The 21,498-nt window shown below is 44.7% G+C and overlaps 1 protein-coding gene across 3 annotated transcripts in view; it reads left to right on the forward strand.

Annotated features, from left to right (window-relative positions):
- VPS13D (vacuolar protein sorting 13 homolog D) overlaps window positions 1–21,498 on the forward strand; it is a 255,302-nt gene that overhangs the window by 93,812 nt on the left and 139,992 nt on the right. For 2 of the 3 annotated variants that reach the window (XM_042998018.1, XM_042998020.1), the window contains exons 40-49: window positions 2,188–2,262; window positions 5,892–5,994; window positions 6,984–7,136; window positions 9,440–9,575; window positions 10,712–10,759; window positions 12,694–12,844; window positions 12,946–13,156; window positions 17,930–18,177; window positions 19,732–19,923; window positions 20,232–20,358. In XM_042998018.1, coding sequence (XP_042853952.1) covers window positions 2,188–2,262; window positions 5,892–5,994; window positions 6,984–7,136; window positions 9,440–9,575; window positions 10,712–10,759; window positions 12,694–12,844; window positions 12,946–13,156; window positions 17,930–18,177; window positions 19,732–19,923; window positions 20,232–20,358 — 1,444 coding nt within the window. Of the gene's footprint in view, window positions 1–2,187; window positions 2,263–5,888; window positions 5,995–6,983; window positions 7,137–9,439; window positions 9,576–10,711; window positions 10,760–12,693; window positions 12,845–12,945; window positions 13,157–17,929; window positions 18,178–19,731; window positions 19,924–20,231; window positions 20,359–21,498 lie in introns of all 3 variants that reach the window. The other variant, XM_042998021.1, reaches the window with a different exon arrangement.

Below are 21,498 nucleotides of genomic sequence, written 5' to 3' on the forward strand. Positions count from 1 at the left end.
TATTGAACTTTTGATATGGGCTCTAATTCCTCCACCTTTGTGGGAAAGCAAAGGTCTGTGATACACAATTTTCTAAATTCTGGTAACATTGCATATGAGCTGGCGTGCCTGAAAACGCATCAAGGTCAGCCGTTAGTGAGTGTGTTTCACTTGGCAAAACTTTCCAGTTGATTGGGACTTTTGGACTGGATTTTAAAAACTAACTTTACAGTTTTGTGAATCTAGAGGTACAGAGTTTGGGCATATTCTTGAAGGGAGGGCAGGCAGGATCCCATATGGAAGAAATTGTTAAAAGGAGGGCTCTGTATTGTTCATAAGGAAGAAAAGAATTGAATACCCAGCCTTTTGAAGAGAGGAGTCCGTTTGTTCTCTGTTAACGATATTTTCTTTCCTTAAATTTAATGCCTCACCATGAAGCTCTGATTTCCTTAGAGCTGGGGAGATTGTGACGGCCAACCGCGTGGTCCTTAGTTGTTCCACAAGCCATTGTCCTCCAAATTCAACTCAGCCCCAACTCTTTCAGTGTGGTTTCTTTGGGGAGTCCTGGCCGGGCTTCACATAGCTCATGAATGCTTAAATATTCCATCTGGTCTGCAAACATGTCACGGGAAGATGGATTTTCTTAGTTTATGAAGTATTTGAACTGGTTCGTCTCTCCTCAGGGTGTTTAAGTGGATTTTCTGTCTGCCTTGTATTTCTAGAAGGAGGGACAGGGAAATGTTAGCCATGCTTGCTCTCTGTATTCCCAGGCTGTTGCTTCTGAGTCTCAAGGTCATTGCTTAGGAGCCAGGGCTTTTCAGATAGCCTCAGCCTCGATTCTGGCTCCTCCTCGAACCTTCCCAATTTGCATGTCCAAAGAATGTAACAGTCTCCCCAGAAGACTCTAAGTAATCTTTGTAATATGTAGTATGTCCTAGAGAGAGTGTTTCTGAAGTTGTTACTCCTACAAGGGGATCTTGAATCCCGACCCCGTGTAAACACAGGGAAGACCTGATCTTCAGGATTCTGATGAAGGACTTTCTATTGTCCCCACCCTCCCACCTCTTTAAAAAACACTTTCTCCTCTTCCTTTATAGTTAATAAGCTGCCTTATCTGTGTAAAATGCCGGTGCTAAATTAAAGCTGGCTTTTTATTTACTTACAGATCTTTATGGTTACTTAGGCTTACAAAGGCATAGCTTTTTATTTAGACATAAGAGAATATACCTACATTTCCAAACCTCTTTCCTATTGGAGGTTCCTGGGTAGCACCACGTATGGCGGATGGGACTGTATTCCTTCAGCAGGTCAACTAAATTAAAATGGGGCATTTGTTTTGAAAGTCAGTAGACTTGAACCTTCTTGACCTGACCGCATCTCTTGGGTCCTGCTCACGAACATTTAGTCACAGTCCCCCCAAATTTGTGCATTTTCTTTGGGCGGGCTTCAGAACAAGCCCTTGAAAGAGAGATTCTTAATATGAAATCCCACCTGACGCAGCTGCTGGTTTCTCACTGTCTCTTTAGCAGGGGAGAGAAACTAGTGGCCTCATTTTTGACATCATTGTTGGCTCTGTTCAGTAAGGGCTGAGATTCCTGCAGGTAGACGTGGGTGGCATGAGTTTATGAGTTTTGTATTCAAAGGACATTTTATGGAAATATCAAATGTGAATATTCTAAAAGCTTCCATGCTTAATTCCTAATATCACGAGATAGCTCCTTGGCAGAGACTCTTTAAACTCGGAACACAGATGGACTCTTTCCCTTGAAATTTTGAGACCCGTGGGGGATTAGCCTTCTGCTGCTACTGCCTTTGCAAAGTGGACTGGAGCACCCAAGTCTGTCCTGTCTGGTCTCGGGGACTTTTCCATGCCGTGTAAGAGCATACACGCTTTAAGTGAAAAATCCTCAAAAGGCTTTTCATTCTGTTTAAAGAGAACGTGGACTACGTTTTCTCTCCCCAGTTGAGAAAAAAGAGGGGCGTGCTCCTGTGACACATCGTCCACAGTAAAAGCCAGCATGAAAATGTCTCGCTCACTTTGTCAAGTGCTCTTTTAGCTGTTAGCGGTCACTGAAGGGAATGATCCTGTAACTGCATGATGCTTGCGCTTTTTGTCACATGCTCTCTTTGTGCTAACGTTTTGGAGGTGAGTCTTCTTATTCACTGTATTTATTCTTACCCTCTAACTTTGTCTCTCCTGTCCACCAGGCCTCCCCCTTGTCTACCTTAGAACTAGGAGTACAGCCAGTCTGACTAACCTAGAGCACCAGATCTATGCTAGAGGTACAGTATAGCCAAGCGAGGGCTTGCTTTCTTTTCCTGTTTGAAGAACTGCCTTGTACATCAATTTTCTGTGAATGGGAGCCGAGTGGGACGTCCCCAGTTGGGAATGCTGTGCTTTAGTAGCAGGGAAGAGCGCTTCCCACGGATGAGTACGGTGACCTATCAGAAGCAGGTGCGGTGCTGACTCTTAACACTGCGTCGTCCATCTGCCCCAGCCCTCAGCTCCGCGGTGTCCGCTGCGCGGTGGTGCAGAAATACCCAGCGCCAGAGGTGATTTCTTACTTCGAAAAGCAAGTAAATGGAGGAAAGCCGCCCTCCATCAGGCAGCGCTTTGTTTATAGAATACCCAGCGAACGTTTATTCTTTTTTTACAATTTTTTAAATGTTTTATTTACTTTTGAGAGAAGAGACAGAGCGTGAGTGGGGGAGGGGCACAGAGAGGGAGACACGGGATCCGAAGCAGGCTCCAGGCTCCGAGCCGGCAGCACAGAGCCCGACGCGGGGCTTGAACCCACGAACCCCGAGAGCCTGACCTGAGCCAAAGTCGGATGCCTAGCCGACTGAGCCATGCAGGCGCCCGTCAGTGAGTGTTTATTCTTAGGGCAATGCCAGGGGGTCTGGGGACTAGGAGCTATCCTGGTCAGCAATTGAGCTAAGAAAAAATTTCCCGGTAAATATTTGCTTAGAAACAAACTGATTTCTTTAGCTATAAATTGAGTGCTTCAGAGATAGAAAATAAAATGTTCTTTATTTCTGTCTCTGACCCTTTATTTAAGCTTTCTTGAGAATTTGACTAATGAGTAAATATGATAGAGGAGACCATAAACCTCAAGGATTTGGAATCCCACGATGTTCACTTCTTCACTAGTTTGAAGGAGGGCAGTTTATGGTTTATGTATGTACTTGGCTGACCCCAGATCCTGCCGGGTCGTGATGTATTTTGTAAAAAAGACCATTAGAGCTTCCTCTGTTCAGATCAGGAATATTCATACACGGGGGCAGTGCAGTGGGTTTTTTTCTGCCAGGGTTTTGTGCAGATGGATGTTTAGGGAGAGGATTCACAAAGGAAACCCGTGATTGAATCTTCACTTATTGATGGATTTATACTCTAAGCCTTTCTACCTCTGTTATTTAATCTCTCAGGCTAAGCAAAACCTTATTCCCCGTAGCTGATGAGGACATGGAGGCTGAGAGAGCCTGAGAAATTTGCCTTTATCCACATGACTAGCTAGGAGCAGACCTGGGACTTTAATCTGTTTCTTCTGATTTACAAGCCAGGTCCTTTCTGATAGACTGGATGCTTATAAAGCACGTTTATAAGGGCCACGTTGCTCTGTGAAACAAGTCTAGCAGGCTAGAACTTTCCTCAGCCCCACGAAGCCCAAGTTGGACGTGAGGAGCTTCGGGTTCTCTTGGCCTGTGAAGAAACCAGGTCTGGTCACTAGACTAGAGGCAGATTTTCTGGGGCCACAAGGGAATATGCTATTCTCTCTTGGGTGGACTTGGGAGTTTTGTTCTCTTGTGTCATGCCAAAGGCAGGTTCACAGCTGATTTGGGCCGTAGTGCAGGAGATGTCAGATTGTCCCCTGCTGTTGGGTTTGGATTTGTGAGCACTCCGTGTATTTTTATTCTCAGAGAAGCGGGCTGCTGAAGCCTGTGCTTTTGTGTGTAATCCACGCAAGAAGCTTGGGGCCCTAAGCAGTGCGCCTCCCCAGGCTGTTTCATTCCAGAGCGGTGCGCTTGCGACTCTCTGGACGTGGAGTCCTAGCACTTCTTTCAGTGTGACAGTGTGATCAAAGCCATTTGCCAGCTGTTCTTTTTTAATCTAATTTGCAAATGGAAACTTACAGTCTGGCTCACAGTAGGCTATGAAGGCACATCTGGCTTCTTTTCCTCCTGGGTCCTTTATCTGCTGTCATAAAGCAGCCGTCTCCCTGCACGCCTGGTGCCTCTCAAGGTGCCACAGTAAGGGCTGTGTGCCCCTGCAGACAGCTCTTAAATCTTTACTCCCCCCTCTGCCCTGGTCACTAGCCTCATGGCTGTTCCTTAATTTTGTACTCGATGAACTTTTTTTTTTTTTTTAAAGCCAACCTTGTGAATTAAGTGAGGCCATTGGTATGAGAGCACGAGAAATGGGTATATTCTGGGTGGTCATCTAGGAGATATTCAAGGAGATGATCACTGCAAGTAGGTGGGGCATCTCTAAAGACTAACTACAGAATTGTGGGGACGCCTTGCAGACCACTCTCATTGGACCAACCGTTTCTTACACTCACTCCCCTGAGCCACTGTCCTTTCGGAAATAGAACTTGCCTTAGCTTGTAATTGCTTTTTTTTTTTTTTGCAGCGTTTCTAGTAACTAACTTCTGAAAACTTTAGAAGGCACAAAGGGGAAGAAAAGCAAGCGATTATTTTTTAAAAGGCAGCAGCAATTCTTGACTTCCACGATCCCAGCCCAGGCCTTAGCCTAGCAGTGGGAGAAGGCACGGCCCATTGCAGGTTTCCTTCTTGTTTTGCTGGCCGGAAGCATGTGGTCCTGGAAGATGAATCTAATTTTGCTCTGGTGTTGTCCGTGGGCAGTTGCAGTCACTCCTAGATGTCATTTTCCGCAGCTGCAGACTATTTGGGTCCGGGTCCTTCTTGGGCTGTTTCTCTGCTTTAAAGCTGGCCGCATGGGCAGTGTGAGCACGGGGCCCCTGCCTCTGCGGTTCCTGCCGCCCCCTCCCACTTTCCCAGGGCCACCGGCAGAGGAGATGTGGGCCCTGGGTGAGCAGAGCCGTGCCCGTCCTCCCGACCCGCCGGTCCAGGCCAGACCGCACGGCAGGGCAGCGGTGCCGCAGAAGGGTCTCCAGGCACGCTGGGCGCTGGACAGCCACTCCTGGCCGCACGGTCTCCCACTTCTCTGTTTCCTTCCAGTGTTTCTAGTCAGGGCTCTGGGATTTGGTTACTTACGGTTTTGTGATTGATCACCATTTCTTTCCAGTGTCCTTGACAGGAAGCTGTTCTGTGAAAAGAAATCATATTTTGTGCTCCTTTTGTAGTCCCCGTAGTGCCCATGGCAGATGGTGCTATACATATTATGTTTAAAAAACAACGACAACTAAAAATCTCATGTAAAAAGTTTTGGGATAGTAGATTTCTGATCTTCCAGGGAGGGAGGGGGGAAAATATGAATGTAAGAGAATAGAAAAGATGTTTTTATTTTGCTATAATGTGCATAATATGACTGAAGTGTAGCTGCTCTAGGAAGGGCGTCTTTGTTAAAGCGCGGGCGTTTTGGACAACGTTTGAACGAGGATGTGTGCCGTGTCTTGCTATCGTCTGGGTAGGGCCGGGCACCTTCTCCTGAATGCAGGCCCACAAGAGTTGTGGGAGGCCTGGGGGCTGGGAGCAGTCCCTCGTCACAGCCAGTCGTAGGGGGACGGTCGCCACGTAGCAGGCAGCGGAGGACGCGGAGACCCCGAGAGTCCTGTCGACACACCCGTGGTGGCTCTGCGTCTGTTGCCGCAGCCGCCGTCGGCCCCTTCGCACGCGAGACGGTTAGGGGCCCTGTGTGCGGCTGTGGGCGGGGGTCTCTGCTGCGCAAATGGAGGGGTATGCTAACGGCCTCTTCCGTTTGCCCACAGCAGAGGTGAAAACCCCGAAGCGCCGGCAGCCCTTTGTCCCTTTTGCTCTGAGGAATCACACAGGCTGCACTTTGTGGTTTGCCACCCTGACCACCACACCCACCAGGTAAGGAACACCTGCTCCTGTGTGCCGGCCCAGCAGAGCAAGGTGGGCTCCTTCTTGAAGCCCTGGGGATTGTATTTGAGTCAGTGACTCGCTGTCTTGCTGGGATTTTGTGAGGGAGGTGGAATCTGTGGCCAGAGAAGTAGGTCCTGAGTCTGAAATACCCAGATTACGATCCCGGCCCTGATGCCCGTTACGTTCAAGGTAGAAGTCCAGCAGGTTAGGGATGTGAGTATGAAGGTGGGAGGGAGAAGTCACCCCATCTTTTCTCAGTCTCCACCCCCACCCCCTTTGAAAAGAAGCTGTATGTGGTTATCAAACCAAACAGCCTGCACTTTTCTTCCAAGATGGCTTTGAAAACACTCCCCATATTAAACTCCCACCAAGAATTCTTTTCCAGACTTATAGCAATTCACCCCAGATGGAAGCGGGTGGAGTTTGGAGAACAAAGAGGTTACCTGGGCGGAGTGACAGTGTTCTCTACCAGCTTTCTGCCTATGTAGACCTTGGCTCAACCCTCCAAACAGATGCTGATCTTTCCAATTTAGGGAATGAGGTGCGTGAAATAAGTAACAGAATCTGCTGACTCGAAGCCACGTTTCTCCCGCCTCCACTAAGTATGATCATGCTTCAGAGGAGATGTTTGTTTTTTAGAAGCAGTTTAGGTCTGTTCCATTCCAGATAGTCACTTAAAAACTCCCTTTAAAACTCATGACTGAGTTTACACATCTCCCTGTGTACTGGGCTCTGTTGCTGGAGGTAAGTGGCTGTGCAGTGATAGCTTTCAGCTGTTTCTAAAGCTTCACAGAAGCCGTGATGGTCACAAAGATAACTGTAGTTACTGACCTTTTAGTTTATCCTGGTAGCCAGGCTGTATGGCCTTCTTATGTAGATCGAGTGCCCGGAGGGTTTCTGCCCCCAGCACCAAGCTCTGGTGAGAGGGAGTCGAGAGAGAAAGAGGGACAAGCTGGCGTTGTCTGCTTTGGTTCCAGGGCTGCACTGTCCCACAGTGGAAGTCCAGGGCTCATTCCAGAAGGGAATGGAACGTTTCTTGATGATGCTCACAATGTCAGCGAATGGCGGGAAGTCCTCACGGGTGAAGAGATTCCCTTTGAATTTGAGGCAAGAGGAAAGCTAAGACACAGGTAAAGCGTTGTGTGTTCTCTTCCTCCCCACCAAATAGACTGTATATATCTGTATATTATAAAAGATAGTCTCTAATGTTTTACGTTTTCACTTGCCTTTATTAATGATTTTAATGTTTTATCTTTTTATTATGATGATGATGTTTTAAAATATTTATTTTGAGAGAGAGAGAGAGAGCATGTGTGTGTGTGCGAGAGTGGGGTAAGGGCAAAGAGAGAGGGAGACAGAGAATCCCAAGCAGGCTGCCAGCTGTCAGCACAGAGCCCAACGTGGGGGCTCGAACTCACGAACTGTGAGATCATGATCTGAGCCAAAGTCAAGAGTCGGACACTTAAGCGACTGAGCCACCCAGGTGCCCCTAATGTTTTATTTTTAAAAGGTATTTTGAAAATCAGTGTTGCCTTTCACTGTCTTGGAAATACATTTCGTTTCCATTAATTATCCCTTTATTTGACACATGAGCTGATAACCAGTGTGTTTCCCATAATTTGGCCGAAAGATGGAGAGCAGCTGTCAAGTTCATTGTGTCCTAGCCTGGTTTTTATGGCACAGTGGTGACCTGATTTTGTTGTGTGTTGTTATTTGTTGTAATTGAGGTATGGTTGACACAGTGTGACATTAGTTTCGGCTGTACAACCTGGTGATTGGACAGCTCTCCGTTAGGCTGTGCTCGCCACAGGTGTGACTGCCATCTGTCACCACGCAGCGCTTTTACAGGGCCACCGACTATATTCCCTGTGCTGTGCTTGTCTCCCTGTGACTTACTCCTTCCCCAACTGGCATGACATGCTATTCTTAAAAGGTTATCCGAGCACGTTGGTTTTAGCTTTAAGAGACGCACGTGCCACATAGCACTCTTAGCAAGCAAGTGGTTTCAGGAAGCAGGGCCAATAATGGTAAGGACTTCTGATTCTAAGGAGGATAAGAATGACTCATCTGGGGAGACTGCTGGCCAGTGCGCTCTTGAAACAGCCAGCCGGAGGACCGGAATAAATGTGAAAGAGGTTCTGTCTGGTTACTGAGAGGTCATAAAATGTCCTTTTGTTTGCAAACATGTTGAAGTGGAAGGGCTATCGGGTGGATAGCGAATAGGTTAAGATTTTAGCATTTGAGCCTCATACCCGTTTTCAAGCAGGGCTGAAATTTAAGAGCTCGCTTCAGCCTTCCGTGGTCTTCTGCTTCCCTGTGCTTTAAGTCTTTGTGTGCAAACCTGCCCCCGAGTCAGACAGTTCTTCCTCATGTGTCACTTGTACCAACACATCATTCCCTCGTGGCAGGCCTTCTTTACTTGTGGGCCCCCTCGGTGATTACACAGGAAAAACGGAGCTTAGAAAATCACCGTGCTGGGCACATGTACCGGGAAGCCACGGTAGAATTTCCAGGGATGAGTGGGGAGCATTTTCCTGTTCCACAAAGTTCCTGGAGAAGCCAATTGTAGAAGTGCTGGCTGCATTTCTTAATCAGCACGGCCTCCTTTGTGACAGAAGGGGTTTGACCTCTTTGTCATTTCCGTTTTAGTATACCCGTCCAGTAACGCTTTTCAAGTCCCACTGTTCTGCTTGAATTCATCAAAATAAATGCCTTCTCTGGCTTTTCCAGCTCTTTGGCGCACGGTACCCCCACTCCCTGCCTCCCTCCCCTTTTCCTGTCAGCCCCAAGTCCACTTCCCCATTTCAGGCTTCTGGCTTGAATTAGGCAAAATCTAAAATAGAATTAAATGTGCAATTTCCTCCCGTTCCTCCTGTTCTGCCCCCTGCCTTCTCTGCTCTAGTTTCAGCCGAGGACTTCAGCCCTAACGCTCGGAGGGCTCCGTCTCTCATAACCTGTCTGTAGTCTTGTAGGACCGAAGCCAAACAACTGAATGTGGTTCCAAGAGAAGTAGGGAGCCAAGAAGAAAATGCCATCTTACGCATTTCCGAGAGTACGGTTATGTGACGAAATTGCTGGTGCAACGGTTTTACCACCCCGCTGCAATGGTTATACCTGACGTCGCTTTATCGAGCTTGGGGTGGGGGCTGGTGGGGGAAGAAGCTGGGCTTGTGCACAGGACTTGCAAAGTTTGTACAAAGGGAGGGTAAACGCGCTCTTGCTCAAGCTTTACGGATCTTGCACTTTTGTTTTAAGTGTGACACCCACTTAAAAATATTCTCCTGATTTTTCTCGCATTAGGTAATCCTCAAAAAGGCTTGGCCAACTGGGTTTTTAGGTCTTTATACGGTAAATCAGATTTGACTCTTTGCTTCCGCTTTCTTACCCTTTTTCCGATTGTGCTTAACATGCTTTCCCGTGTTCTCCTTGGTAGACACACCCACGACCTCCGGATTCATCAGCTGCAAGTGAGAGTGAACGGCTGGGAGCAAGTGAGCCCAGTGTCTGTGGACAAAGTCGGGACATTTTTCCGCTATGCAGCACCGGATAAGAATTCCTCTTCCTCTACGGTGTGTGGCTCTAGAATGGGTATTTAGTGGCACCGTGGTGCCCCGGCCACATGCCCTGAAAGCCAGTCAGACAGGTTAAGCCTGTCACTCTGCTCTAGTGAAATCTTGCTCCTCGTTTCCCCTAGCTCTAGCAGGAAGACCTAAGTATATTTTGGGTCAGTCGTAGGCGGTCGTAGTCAATATGTAGGTAAGCCGCCAGTGGTCAATTTCAGCAGAGAAACGAGATCCAAAATCGGCGGGAACATGTATCACCTCACCTGTGCAGACCCATTTCGTACTCACTTAGCCCGACTGGCAGTGTGCTAATCTGCCGGCCGCGTGTGTACTGGCTCGGCTTGCACGTGCCGTTCTGCTTCCTTTATATACGGCCTTCTTTACATTTCCGTAGTGCTGTTCCTTGATCCTTCTAGTTCTGTGTCTCCACTCTCCTCCCTTCTGGCATAAGGACAGATGTCCACCGTCGTTACTTATTTTCTGATCACACATCCTCTCACACACGCTTGCCCTGACGTGACCCCAGCCTGCAGTCTTTCGGGGTGGCAGGGCCAGCCTGGGCGGTGACGCAGGCGGCCTCCCTGTCTGGGACACGCGGGTAGAGGCTGGCGTTGCAGCTGGCGTGGCCGCCTCAGGGGCTCCCACCCAGGACCCGGTCGTACTTCGGAGGATAACTGCATTTGTTTCGGGGTAGCCAGTGATGAAGAGGAAAGTGCAAAGGCCTCACAGCTTTCCCCATGCTCCCTTATTCATGAAAAATACCCTCCCTCCAAGAACACTGTTCTCTCTCCGCTTCTGCTCTTGTGCCCCGAGTTTCTTAGAAGAGGAAGCCTTCTCTCCAGATTACGTTCCCGCCTAAATTTCCATCTAGTAAGGAAAGGAATCATCCCCCCCCCGCCCCCCCAGATACCTTTCTGTTGTATTGATGTGTCCTGGAGAAATTCCGTGTACATGGAATGGTTATAAAATGAATATTGCCTTTTCCATATCCTCTAAGATGTTTTCTCTTCACGATGGACCACACTTGACTGAGACTATTTAGAAATCCCACCCTTTCAAGCACATTACATTGTCATTGAATTTAACGATGCCTGTCATTTGAGGTCTGCGCTGGCTCTCTGACTTTTGGAATCTTTTCTTAGATTGGCAGCCCAGGCAGCAGAACGAATATTATTCATCCCCAGGTTTATGTGAGTATGGTTTTCCTGTGTCACTGCGTTTATTGACTGTATACACTGCGTTTCAACCATACATAGATGTCCTGATGATCCCAGGACTTCATGACCTATGTGTGATTGAAACTGACCTTTGTCCTTTTCTGTTAACAATTACCTTCCTTTTATAAGAACCTGCAAGAAAGCGTTTGAACTAACTTGGTATGTTAGACCTAGCGTTAACAGGGGAGGAGGAGAAAACACCCATGTTGTGGTTCAAGGTCCCCTTCTCTTTCTAAGTTAAAATATAAATTAACCCTCTGTGGCTGTATGCATTTCCTAGGTTTTAGTTGCAAGGTCATAAAAGTAAATAAGAATGAAAAATACTAAGATTTTTTTTTTTTCCCATTTGGCTCTTGAAACATCACCAGAAGATGACATTAAAAAACTCTTTTCATATTTGTGCTTTTACTTTCTTCTGACGGTAGTAGGTTTTGAAATGTGAGATTTCAGGTATGTTTAAGAAGCAGCGGTGTCAAGATTTAAAACTATTATTCTTGGGCCTTGGCTCTTTCGGGGATTTGCCAGGCTGGGTCAGCGGAGGCTTTGGTGATGATTTTGGCTGGGATTCTGTCCCTCTGAAAACCCTCCAGAAACTGATAGTTTGTCTTTTCATTGGGCCTTCCTGGAAGTCTTGGTTCAAAACATGGAGGAGCTCTTCATTTTGTTGTTCATTAGTTTGGTTTCCACGTATTGTTTGTTTTAATAAAAAAGTTGGCAATATGAAAAGCTTGGATGTAGTGTCATTTGTTTCTCCATTAAAAAAAAAAAAAGCACTGTCAGTATGTTCTGGACACTCATTCAAAGAATGGTAGTTGCAGAAACCTTCTCTTTGGTGTACCTGATGTGGGGTTTTATACTTTAAAAAAGGAAAAAACTCGGCACTTGATAGTAAAACAAAACGTGTGTTGGATGTGTGAATGAACACATGGAAAAAGAAAGTAGTGGCTGCAACCCAAGACCAAAAATAAATGACTTCCCTCCGCTCTGTTGAGTTTCGGAACCTCGGTGTCCCGTTTATGAAAGGGTGATTATTGAACAGAGCTGAAAAAGTTGTGAAGAGAGAGAAGTTTGATTTTAAAGCTCTTTGAAATACAAATGTTGCTTCTTCTACAGGCATGCCAACAAATTGTGTATGGGCCTAGAGAGTAATTTTTATGACATTTAGGGGGAAAACGTAATTATTGTTCCTGTGAAAGGCATACCAGTGCAGACAACTCTTTCCCCTACACTCTGTGGATTTTACAAAGACAGGCTCTAATCTCAGAAGACTTCCTTCTGTTTTTCTGTGTGTATTGGGTAGTATCCAGCCCATTGTTAGTGTTGAAGGAGTGTTTCTCGCTTTAATGTTAATCTGAGAGAAAAATTCCACAGAAGGTAAATCATCTCATGTTTTTCAAAGTCTTACCTCAGTGTTTCTGAACGTTTGGTTGCTTTGGATGATCTTTACTCCCCTCCAGTAGAGTCAAAAACAAGTGTCGTTCACAGTTTCCATATAAGGGCTGAGGTATAAGAACCCAAGGGCATTAGGGTGATTTCCAGCAGACAGTTTCTTATCAAATTGCAGGAAGCTTGGAAGATTTAATAGGTTATTATGGGTCTTAGTATCTTTATAATGTGTCTAGAGGCCTCGGACTGATTTTTCTTTGTGATACACTTTGTGACACCGCGTCTGAGTAGAGTATCAGTCTTTTTCTAGAAATGTTTAAGATTGGCTACATTCATGGCGTCTATCTGTAGGATATTCATGCCCATTAAAGATGAGTGGTTTTAGGGTTGAATGACTAATTTCACTGAAGGGTTAGAGTAATAAGATGCTTTTGATTTAGGCATCCTAGTTGGTATTGCTGTATTTTGTGTGCTTTTTCACGAGCACAGCTGTGGTGCTTTTATTCCTGTCTTACTCACAGTTCTCTTCGCTCCCACCTGTCCGGGTGGTCTTCGCCGTGACGATGGAAGGCAGTGCTCGGAAAGTCATCACCGTCCGGTCTGCCCTCATTGTGAAGAACAGGCTTGAGACACCAATGGAACTAAGACTGGATAGCCCGTCAGCTCCCGACAGTGAGTTTTGACATAGTCTGTCCCCCTTTTATCCTGAGAGAGTCAAACTTTTGGGCGGGAGACCATTCCCCGAAGATGCTGACCCTTGTTTTCTGTGCCAGAGCCTGTGGTGCTGCCTGCCATCATGCCAGGGGATTCGTTTGCTGTGCCTTTACATCTCACTTCTTGGCGGCTACAGGCCCGGCCCAAGGGATTGGGCGTATTTTTCTGTAAGGCTCCTATCCACTGGACCAATGTAGTGAAGACTGCAGAGGTTAGCAGCAGCAAACGAGAGTGCCACTCTATGGACTTGGACAAAAGCCGGTTCTTCAGGTACGCACAGTACTGGGATGGCATGTCAATTTTGCTTTTTTTAAAAAAAAATCATTCTCTCTCTGAGGACCCTTAGTGATTCAGTTGTGCTTGTTTAAAATCTTAAAGTTCTGGGGCGCCTGGGTGGCTCAGTCGGTTGGGCATCCGACTTCGGCTCAGGTCATGATCTCGCGGTCCGTGAGTTCGAGCCCCGCGTCAGGCTCTGTGCTGACAGCTCAGAGCCTGGAGCCTGTTTCAGATTCTGTGTCTCCCTCTCTCTCTCTGACCCTCCCCTGTTCATGCTCTGTCTCTCTCTGTCTCAAAAATAAACATTAAAAAAAAAATTAATAAAATAAAATCCTAAAGTTCTTTTTTTTTTTTTTTTTTTTTTTTTTTTTTTTTTTTTTTAGTTTATTTTTTGAGTGAATGAACAAGCAGGGTAGGGGCAGAGAGAGAGGGGGAGAGAAAATCCCAAGCAGGCTCTGCACTGTTAGCGCAGAGCCCGATGCGGGGCTTGAACCCACGAACCACAAGATCACAACCTGAGCTCAAATCAAGAATCAGACACTCAACCGACCGAGCCACCCAGGCACCCCTAAAATCATAAAGTTCTTATTCCTTAAGTCCTTGTGTTAGAGTTTATAAGGATTCAAGGGTTAATCTTTGGTGGGGGTGGGACTGTTGCTTATCATCTAATATTTATGGGAGAAACCACCAAAACACACATGTAGGATCAGACACTGGTCTGTGTGCATCAGTATAAAGAGAGGACATGTAGAGAGGGAAGAAAAAAATAATACTAGTTCCCATTCCTAAATTGAGAAGCAAAATCCTCGGGTTAGAAGTTTTCATATGATGGATTTCAGAGGAATTTGGAGGAAGGCTCGTGTACCTAGCACTGACTTTCCTTGGGGACCTTGACAAAATTATCTAATCATTTAGACTCCTGTTTGCCCCTTCCAAAGAGAATAAGGAATATGTTTCCAGATTCATTGTTAGATCCTTCTGAACTTAGACTTTAAACTTACCTGGACTAGAGGCTATCAGCTTAGGTTTCTCTGTAGGGAAGTTAGGCATTCATTTAGTGTAAACTTAAGAGGTGCAAGAAGAGTGTAAAGAATTTCAGTATGCCCTTTACCCGGAGTGGCCATTGTTAACAGACTGACGAGGGAGAAATAGGTAAATGCATAGCCATAACGGACTGTTTTCATACTTCTCTGTCAATAATTTGCAAAATAAAAACAATAAAGATACAAAAGGATTTGAACGGTGCTGTCAATCAGCTTGTCAAAATTGACATTTATAAAACACTTTTACCAACAACTCCAGATTGTACATTCACATCAACTGTGTGTGGAATAGTCCTCAAGAGAGACCATCTACTGGGCCATAAAACAAAGATCAATAAATATTAAAAGAATTGAGGGATGCCTGGGTGACTGAGTTGGCTAAGCGGCCGACTTTGGCTCAGGTCATGATCTTGAGGTCCGTGAGTTCGAGCCCCACGTCGGGCTCTGTGCTGACAGCTCGGAGCCTGGAGCCTGCTTTGGGTTGTGTGTCTCCCTCTCTCTCTGCCCCTCCCCCATTCACACTCTGTTTCTCTCTGCCTTTCAAAAATGAATAAATGCTAAAAAAAAAAAAAAAAAAAAAAAGAACTGAAACCATACATAGTATATCTCATGATCACAATAGAATTAAAGTGAGAATCAGTAACAATAAGATGCCTCTAAAATCCCTAAATATTTGGAAAATTAAACAGTACATTTCTAGATAACCCAGGGGTCAAGAAAGAAATCACAAAGGATATTAAAAATATTCTGAACTGAACAATAATAAAAATTAGACATTAAAATGTGGGGGAGGCAGCAAAAGCAGTTCTAGAGAAAAATGTATAGTTGTTTTGTTTTGAGAAATGTGTAGCTTTTAATGCTCTTATTAGAAAATAAGGAAGATGTAAAATCGATGTAAGCCTCTACCTTAAGGTAGAAACCAAAATCAATTAGAAATAAATAGAAAAAGGACATGATAAAAATGTGTGGAATTCAAAAAAATAGAAAAATAGAGAAAATCAACAATGTCAAAGTGGCTTTTTGAAAAGATTACTGAATTTGGTAAATGTCTTATAAGACTGATCAAGGAGAAAAGAAAGAAAACACGAATTACCATATAAAGAATGAAAAGAGGAGACATTATAGATCCTACAGACATTAAAAGGATTAAAAGGAGATTCTGTGAACAGTTTTGTACAGATAAATTCCACCCTTGAATCCTAGAATGACAAATTTCTTTAAAAACAAAGATTACCAAAACTGACACAAAGAAGAGATAGACAAATATTTGATAAAGAAATTTAAAATTTTAAAATAATTTATTACTTTTTAAATTTACATCCAAGTTAACATATAGTGCAACAATGATTTCAGGAGTAGATTCCTTAATGCCCCTTACCCATGTAGCCCATCCCCCCTCTCACAACCCCTCCAGTAACCCTCTGTTTGTTCTCCATATTTAAGAGTCTCTTCTGTTTTGTCCCCCTCCCTGTTTTTATATTATTTTTGCTTCCCTTCCCTTATGTTCATCTGTTTTGTCTCTTAAAGTCCTCATATGAGTGTAGTCATTTGACACTTGTCTTTCTCTGGCTAATTTCGCTTAGCATAATACCCTCTAGTTCCATCCATGAAGTTGCAAATGGCAAGATTTCATTCTTTTTGATTGCCGAGTAATACTCCATTGTGTATATATACCACATCTTCTTTATCCATTCATCCATCGATGGAAATTTGGGCTCTTTCCATACTTTGGCTATTGTTGATAGTGCTGCTATGAACACGCAGGTGTCCCTTCGAAACAGCACACCTGTATCCTGTGGATAAATACCTAGTAGTGCAATTGCTGGGTCATAGGGTAGTTCTAAGGAAATTTAATTTTTAATAAAAAGCTTTCCCATAATGAAGACTTTAGGCCCATGTGGCTCCACTAGTGAATTCTACCAGACATTTTAGGAAGAAATAATACCAGTTCTAGGTAAACTCTTTCAGAAAGCAGGGGAGGAGGGAACAGTTCCTCATTTATTTTATGAGGCCAGCATATACCTGGTACCCAAACTGGCATAGATATTATTAAAAAAAAAAAAAAAAAAAAAAAAAAAAAAAGGAACTACAAACTGGTATTCCCACATGAGATGCAAAAATTCCTAACTGTTACCAAATAGAAATCCAGCAAGTGAAGTTTATTCCAGGAATGTAAGATTATTTTAACATTTGAAAATTGATATATGTAATTTACTGTATTAACCTAAAAGACTAAACGAGAAAAACCTATCAGATTATCTCATTAAATGCCAAATAAACAAAAAGCTTACAACACCCATTCATGCTAATATTCAGCAAACTAGCAACCAAAGGGAATATTACAATCTACTTAAGGGCATTTGTCGTAAACCTACGGCTACCATTATACTTAAACTTTTTTTCCTTGAGATTGAGAACCAGCAACTTCATTTGACATTGCAGTAGCAGTCCTAGCCATTGTAATAGGGACAAATAAGTAAACAAGAAATTGAAAAAGCTTAAAGATCTGAAAAGAACTAAAACTTGTTATATGCAGATGACACAGTCATGTATGTAGAGAACTATGGACTCCATAAGATTATGAGGCCTAATAAAGTTATCAAGATTTCAAGATTTAAGATCAAGATTTAAGATATAGGAATCAATTGTATTCTTATATTCTAGCCATGAACAATTGGAAGTGTAATTTTAAAAAGACACTACTTACAATAGCACCAGAAAACATTAATTACCCAGGAATCAATCTAAGGAGTTATGTGCCAGCCTTCAATGCTAGAAGTGACAAAACCTTGCCAAGAGATATTAAGAAAACCCAGTAACTAAGTGGAAAGATAACAAAGTTCATGGATTGGAAAACAAAATGTTGTTAGGATTTCCATTCTTGCTAATTTGATCTGGAGGTACAACCCAGTTGGCTAGCTGCAGCCCAATCGGCTGTCAACAGAATGATGAATAAATAAAAAATGGTACATTCAGGGGCGCCTGGGTGGCGCAGTCGGTTAAGCGTCCGACTTCAGCCAGGTCACGATCTCGCGGTCTGTGAGTTCGAGCCCCGCGTCAGGCTCTGGGCTGATGGCTCGGAGCCTGGAGCCTGTTTCCGATTCTGTGTCTCCCTCTCTCTCTGCCCCTCCCCCGTTCATGCTCTGTCTCTCTCTGTCCCAAAAATAAATTAAAAACGTTGAAAAAAAAAATTAAAAAAAAAAAAATGGTACATTCATATACTGGCATGCGGACAAAATTCTGATACATATAGTAGCATGGCTGCATCTTGTAGAAATTTCATTTTACACACAAAAAAAGCCAGACATGGGGAGTAACCTATACTGTATCATTCCATTTACACGCAATTCAAGAACAGGCTCAACCAATATATAAGTGATAAGTATCAGACAGTGGTTGCTTCTTTCTTAGGAGAGGATGTTGCCTGGAAAGGGAAAGGAGGGAACTTTCTGCAGTGAGAGAAAGATTCTATAACGGTGTTGGGTCGTGGTTAACGAGGTATACATATTTGTCAAAACTCACCAAACTGAACATTTAAAATTACACATCTTACTGTATTTTTAACTATATACCTCAGTATAAATGTGTCTGAGATTGAAAACTGCAAATATCCTACTGAATTGTTGAACCGGTTTAGTGTTAAGCTTTCTCATACTCCACTAAGGAAGAAAAATTCAAGTTCTTTATTTAGGCTGATGGTTTTTCCACTGCTTTGTCTTCATAGGTTTTGCGTAGCCATAAAGAAGGAGAATTACCCAGATTATATGCCCTCAAACATATTTTCTGACAGTGCAAAGCAGATCTTCAGACAACCCGGGCATACCATATATCTCCTGCCAACTGTGGTCATCTGCAACTTGTTACCTTGTGAACTTGATTTTTATGTTAAAGGAATGCCAATTAATGGGACATTGAAACCTGGCAAAGAGGTGGCCCTGCACACAGCTGACACATCCCAGAACATCGAATTAGGTAAGGGTTTAGTCAGATAATCATCTGTGGTAACGCTATGGAAACGTCCATGAGTCTTTTGTGATCATTTGGTAAACATTTTAGAAAAATTATCACACGTAGGCTATCTCAGTAACCGAGCTCAAAGGATTTATGCAGTTGAAATAAAAAAGCTTCTTAGAAAATTACCAAAAGAAAAAACCTGAGCAGATCCAAAAGATTTACAGAGGAAGCACTCAACAGAGCCTTTTTCTTGTGTTGTTTACTTGATGTGATTTCAATGGGAAGTCATTTCATCTTTTCAAACCTTAAGTTTTCCTGACTGTAAAATATGCAAAATCCTACATCTCTCCTCTTTTCAGGAAAGGAGAAAACATTTGCTCAGTATAGACTGTACTCTGGGCGTCATGTCAAGGGCTTTTATACCCGTCGTCTCATGTAATCCTTACAGTAGTTACTTGTCCTGTTTACTGACGAGGAAATTGAGGTCTGGGGTGTTTCATGCACCTGGTGATTTTCACTAGGGGTGGATGAAGTCAAAGTCAAGAATCATTGTATTTGTAGCACTTAAGGATTTGTGGTTTTGTTTTTTTTTAAGTTTATTTATTTTGAGAGAGAAAGTGCACACATGAGCAGTGGAGTGGCAGAGAGAGAGGGAGACAGAGAGTCCCAAGCAGGCTCTGCACTGTCAGCACAGAGCCTGACACGGGGCTCAACCCCACAAACCATGACATCATGATCTGAGCTGAAACCAAGAGTCATACGTTAACTGACTGAGCCACCCAGGCGCCCCAGGACATGTTTTTTTTAAGGTTGTTTTAGACACGTTGAAAGGTAATGACGTAGATGTTTGTGTCTGTACAGTTTCATGAATGATCTCACTGTGTCACCTCATTGCATTTCACAGTCCCTGTCTCAGCCAGACGCTGTTATCCCCATTTTACAGATGCGGAACCTCACACGCATTGCACTTAGGCAACCTCTTCCGCAATGTTTCTTGACCCCTGCGGGAAATGGCAACGTCTCCCCACCGCCCACCCCCACCACTGTGCGCACACCCAGCACTCTTCTCTTCCCAGCCATGCTGCACGTGGATTATGACTTTTAATAACGACCCTGTGACAGACCTACTGGTATTCTCCCCACTTGGCAGATTAGCTTGCCCCACGTTGCACAGCTGGTAAGGACAGACTGGGAATCGGAAGCAAGCCAGTGGAGCTGGAGAATCCTTGACTCTGTTACCCTGTACTTGCCTTTACTGTGTTTGAGGTGCCCAGCTCAGGGCCTGATGAGGAGTAAGCTCACAATAATCATAGCTGTCATTGATAGATTTTTGGTATTTCCATCCTTCTGATTGTGCAGTTCAGACTCTCTCCTGTACCTTCCAGGCCATCTGGTTTGCTTCATATTTATTCTCGCCCCAGTGCAGGGAAAATGGCCGTTCTAATGACATTTTTTGCCAGTGCCATCTATAGTTCTGATTTTTCCAAGAAGTACCCAATTTTGTTTGGCTTTGGACTATTTTGACAAACGAAAGTGAGAAACCAGGAGGACAGTAGCTTGTATCTTCTTCAGGGGTATCGCTGGAGAACTTCCCACTCTGTAAAGAATTGCTCATTCCACCGGGAACCCAAAACTACATGGTAAGAATGCGACTCTACGACATCAACCGGCGGCAGCTGAACCTCACCATCCGGATTGTTTGTCGAGCAGAAGGATCCTTGAAGATCTTCATTTCTGCTCCATATTGGCTGATTAACAAAACAGGTATGTACAGAGGCTGCTCAACTGGGCCTTTGGCGCCGGTCATGGGAATTCAGATTCATTTGCTCCGCTAACCGAGTGGAGCCAATGCAAATAGATGACTTCAACAGCGTAAGCTGCCGAAACTCTCCTGCCTCCATAAGAAGTGCTTCATCATGGTCAAAACTGTCCTTTCAGACAACAAACTGAGCCCACAAAATAAATTCAGTTTTCACCATTTTCCCCTGTGACGATTTTTTTTCCTTTGCCACGTACATCTGTCTTGCATAGACCGGGTGGGATTGATGTAAACTTTCCCCTCCTCCCTAAAGGGTTACCGCTGATCTTCAGACAGGACAATGCAAAGACAGACACTGCAGGCCAGTTCGAAGAGCATGAGCTGGCCCGGAGCCTGAGCCCTCTCTTATTCTGCTACGCGGACAAAGAGCAGCCCAACCTGTGAGTACAGTAATTTATGGAAAGGGGAAGTAAGCTCCTAGGCGAGGGAAAAAATTAGCAAAGGCTCTAGTGTGTCCGTGTAAGTAGAAATATACTGTAGATAACAGTCCTGACTTGGCAGGGGAAGAGGACCATGACCTAATGGGATTTTTTTGGATCTAATTTCTGTGTCATTTGATATTGAAAATAAACCATTTGGTGGGTTGGTAATGAAAGCTAGTTTTATTTTACATGTATTGAAGCAGTTCTGTTCGTAACTCTGCCAGTGAGCAGAGCCCCCACGGGTTCCCTTCCCTTCTCTGCCTGGTTTTCTCCTGCACGGAGCCCTCAGCCCAGGCAGCAGAGCTGGCATCAGAGGGGGACACAGCCTGGCTCTTTGGTAAAACAGCCACCCCACTGACCCAGTCCAGGGCGATTTGTGTAAGGGCTCAGGGTCCATCGCTTTTACCCTTGACATAAACGGTGCCATTTCAAGATCTCAGAGCCCTCATCGCATGCTGAAAGGCCGGGAAGAGCACCCGTTGGGAGAGTTAGATGACCTGCCTTTGAGCATGTGGTAGGAGCATGAATTCCCTTTTGTTCTTGGTTTTGACATTCTGCTTTTTATAGGGGTCTTCTAATCTGGAGCCTTCCTCCAAAGAGACATGAGCACAGGTGATGGCGCTACAGTGCCATTTGCTGTCACAGAGGAGGAGAGATGTGCTGCAGCCTTCCTAGGAAGGCTCGGGGAGCGCTGGGTGCCAGTGGGCGCAGATATGTCTCCCAGGGAGGGCTGCAGTCTCGGTTGGCCCTGGAGTCAGGGGGATTGACCGGGGTGCTAGACATGGTGGGAGATACATACAGCCACTTGGCACGTCGGCAAGCCATGTCTCACACCTTTCCTGAGGGGATTCTGACAGTGTCAGATCTAGGACTTGACATTTGTGACCCACTTTGACGTATCCAGGGAACTCAACAGTTCCCAAAGCATTTCTGCATAGACCATCACCTTTGATTCTCTCAACATCCCAATGGATTCGACAGGGCAGGAAATACTGTTTTACTTTAAGATGAGGAAACTGAGGCTCAGAGAGGGTTACTCGTGCAAGGTTACGTGGCCATTGGTGGTAGACCCGGAACACATACTCAAAAATTACGTTT

The sequence above is a fragment of the Panthera tigris genome, chromosome C1, assembly GCF_018350195.1.
Source record: "Panthera tigris isolate Pti1 chromosome C1, P.tigris_Pti1_mat1.1, whole genome shotgun sequence".
In the NCBI taxonomy this organism is placed as follows: domain Eukaryota; kingdom Metazoa; phylum Chordata; class Mammalia; order Carnivora; family Felidae; genus Panthera; species Panthera tigris.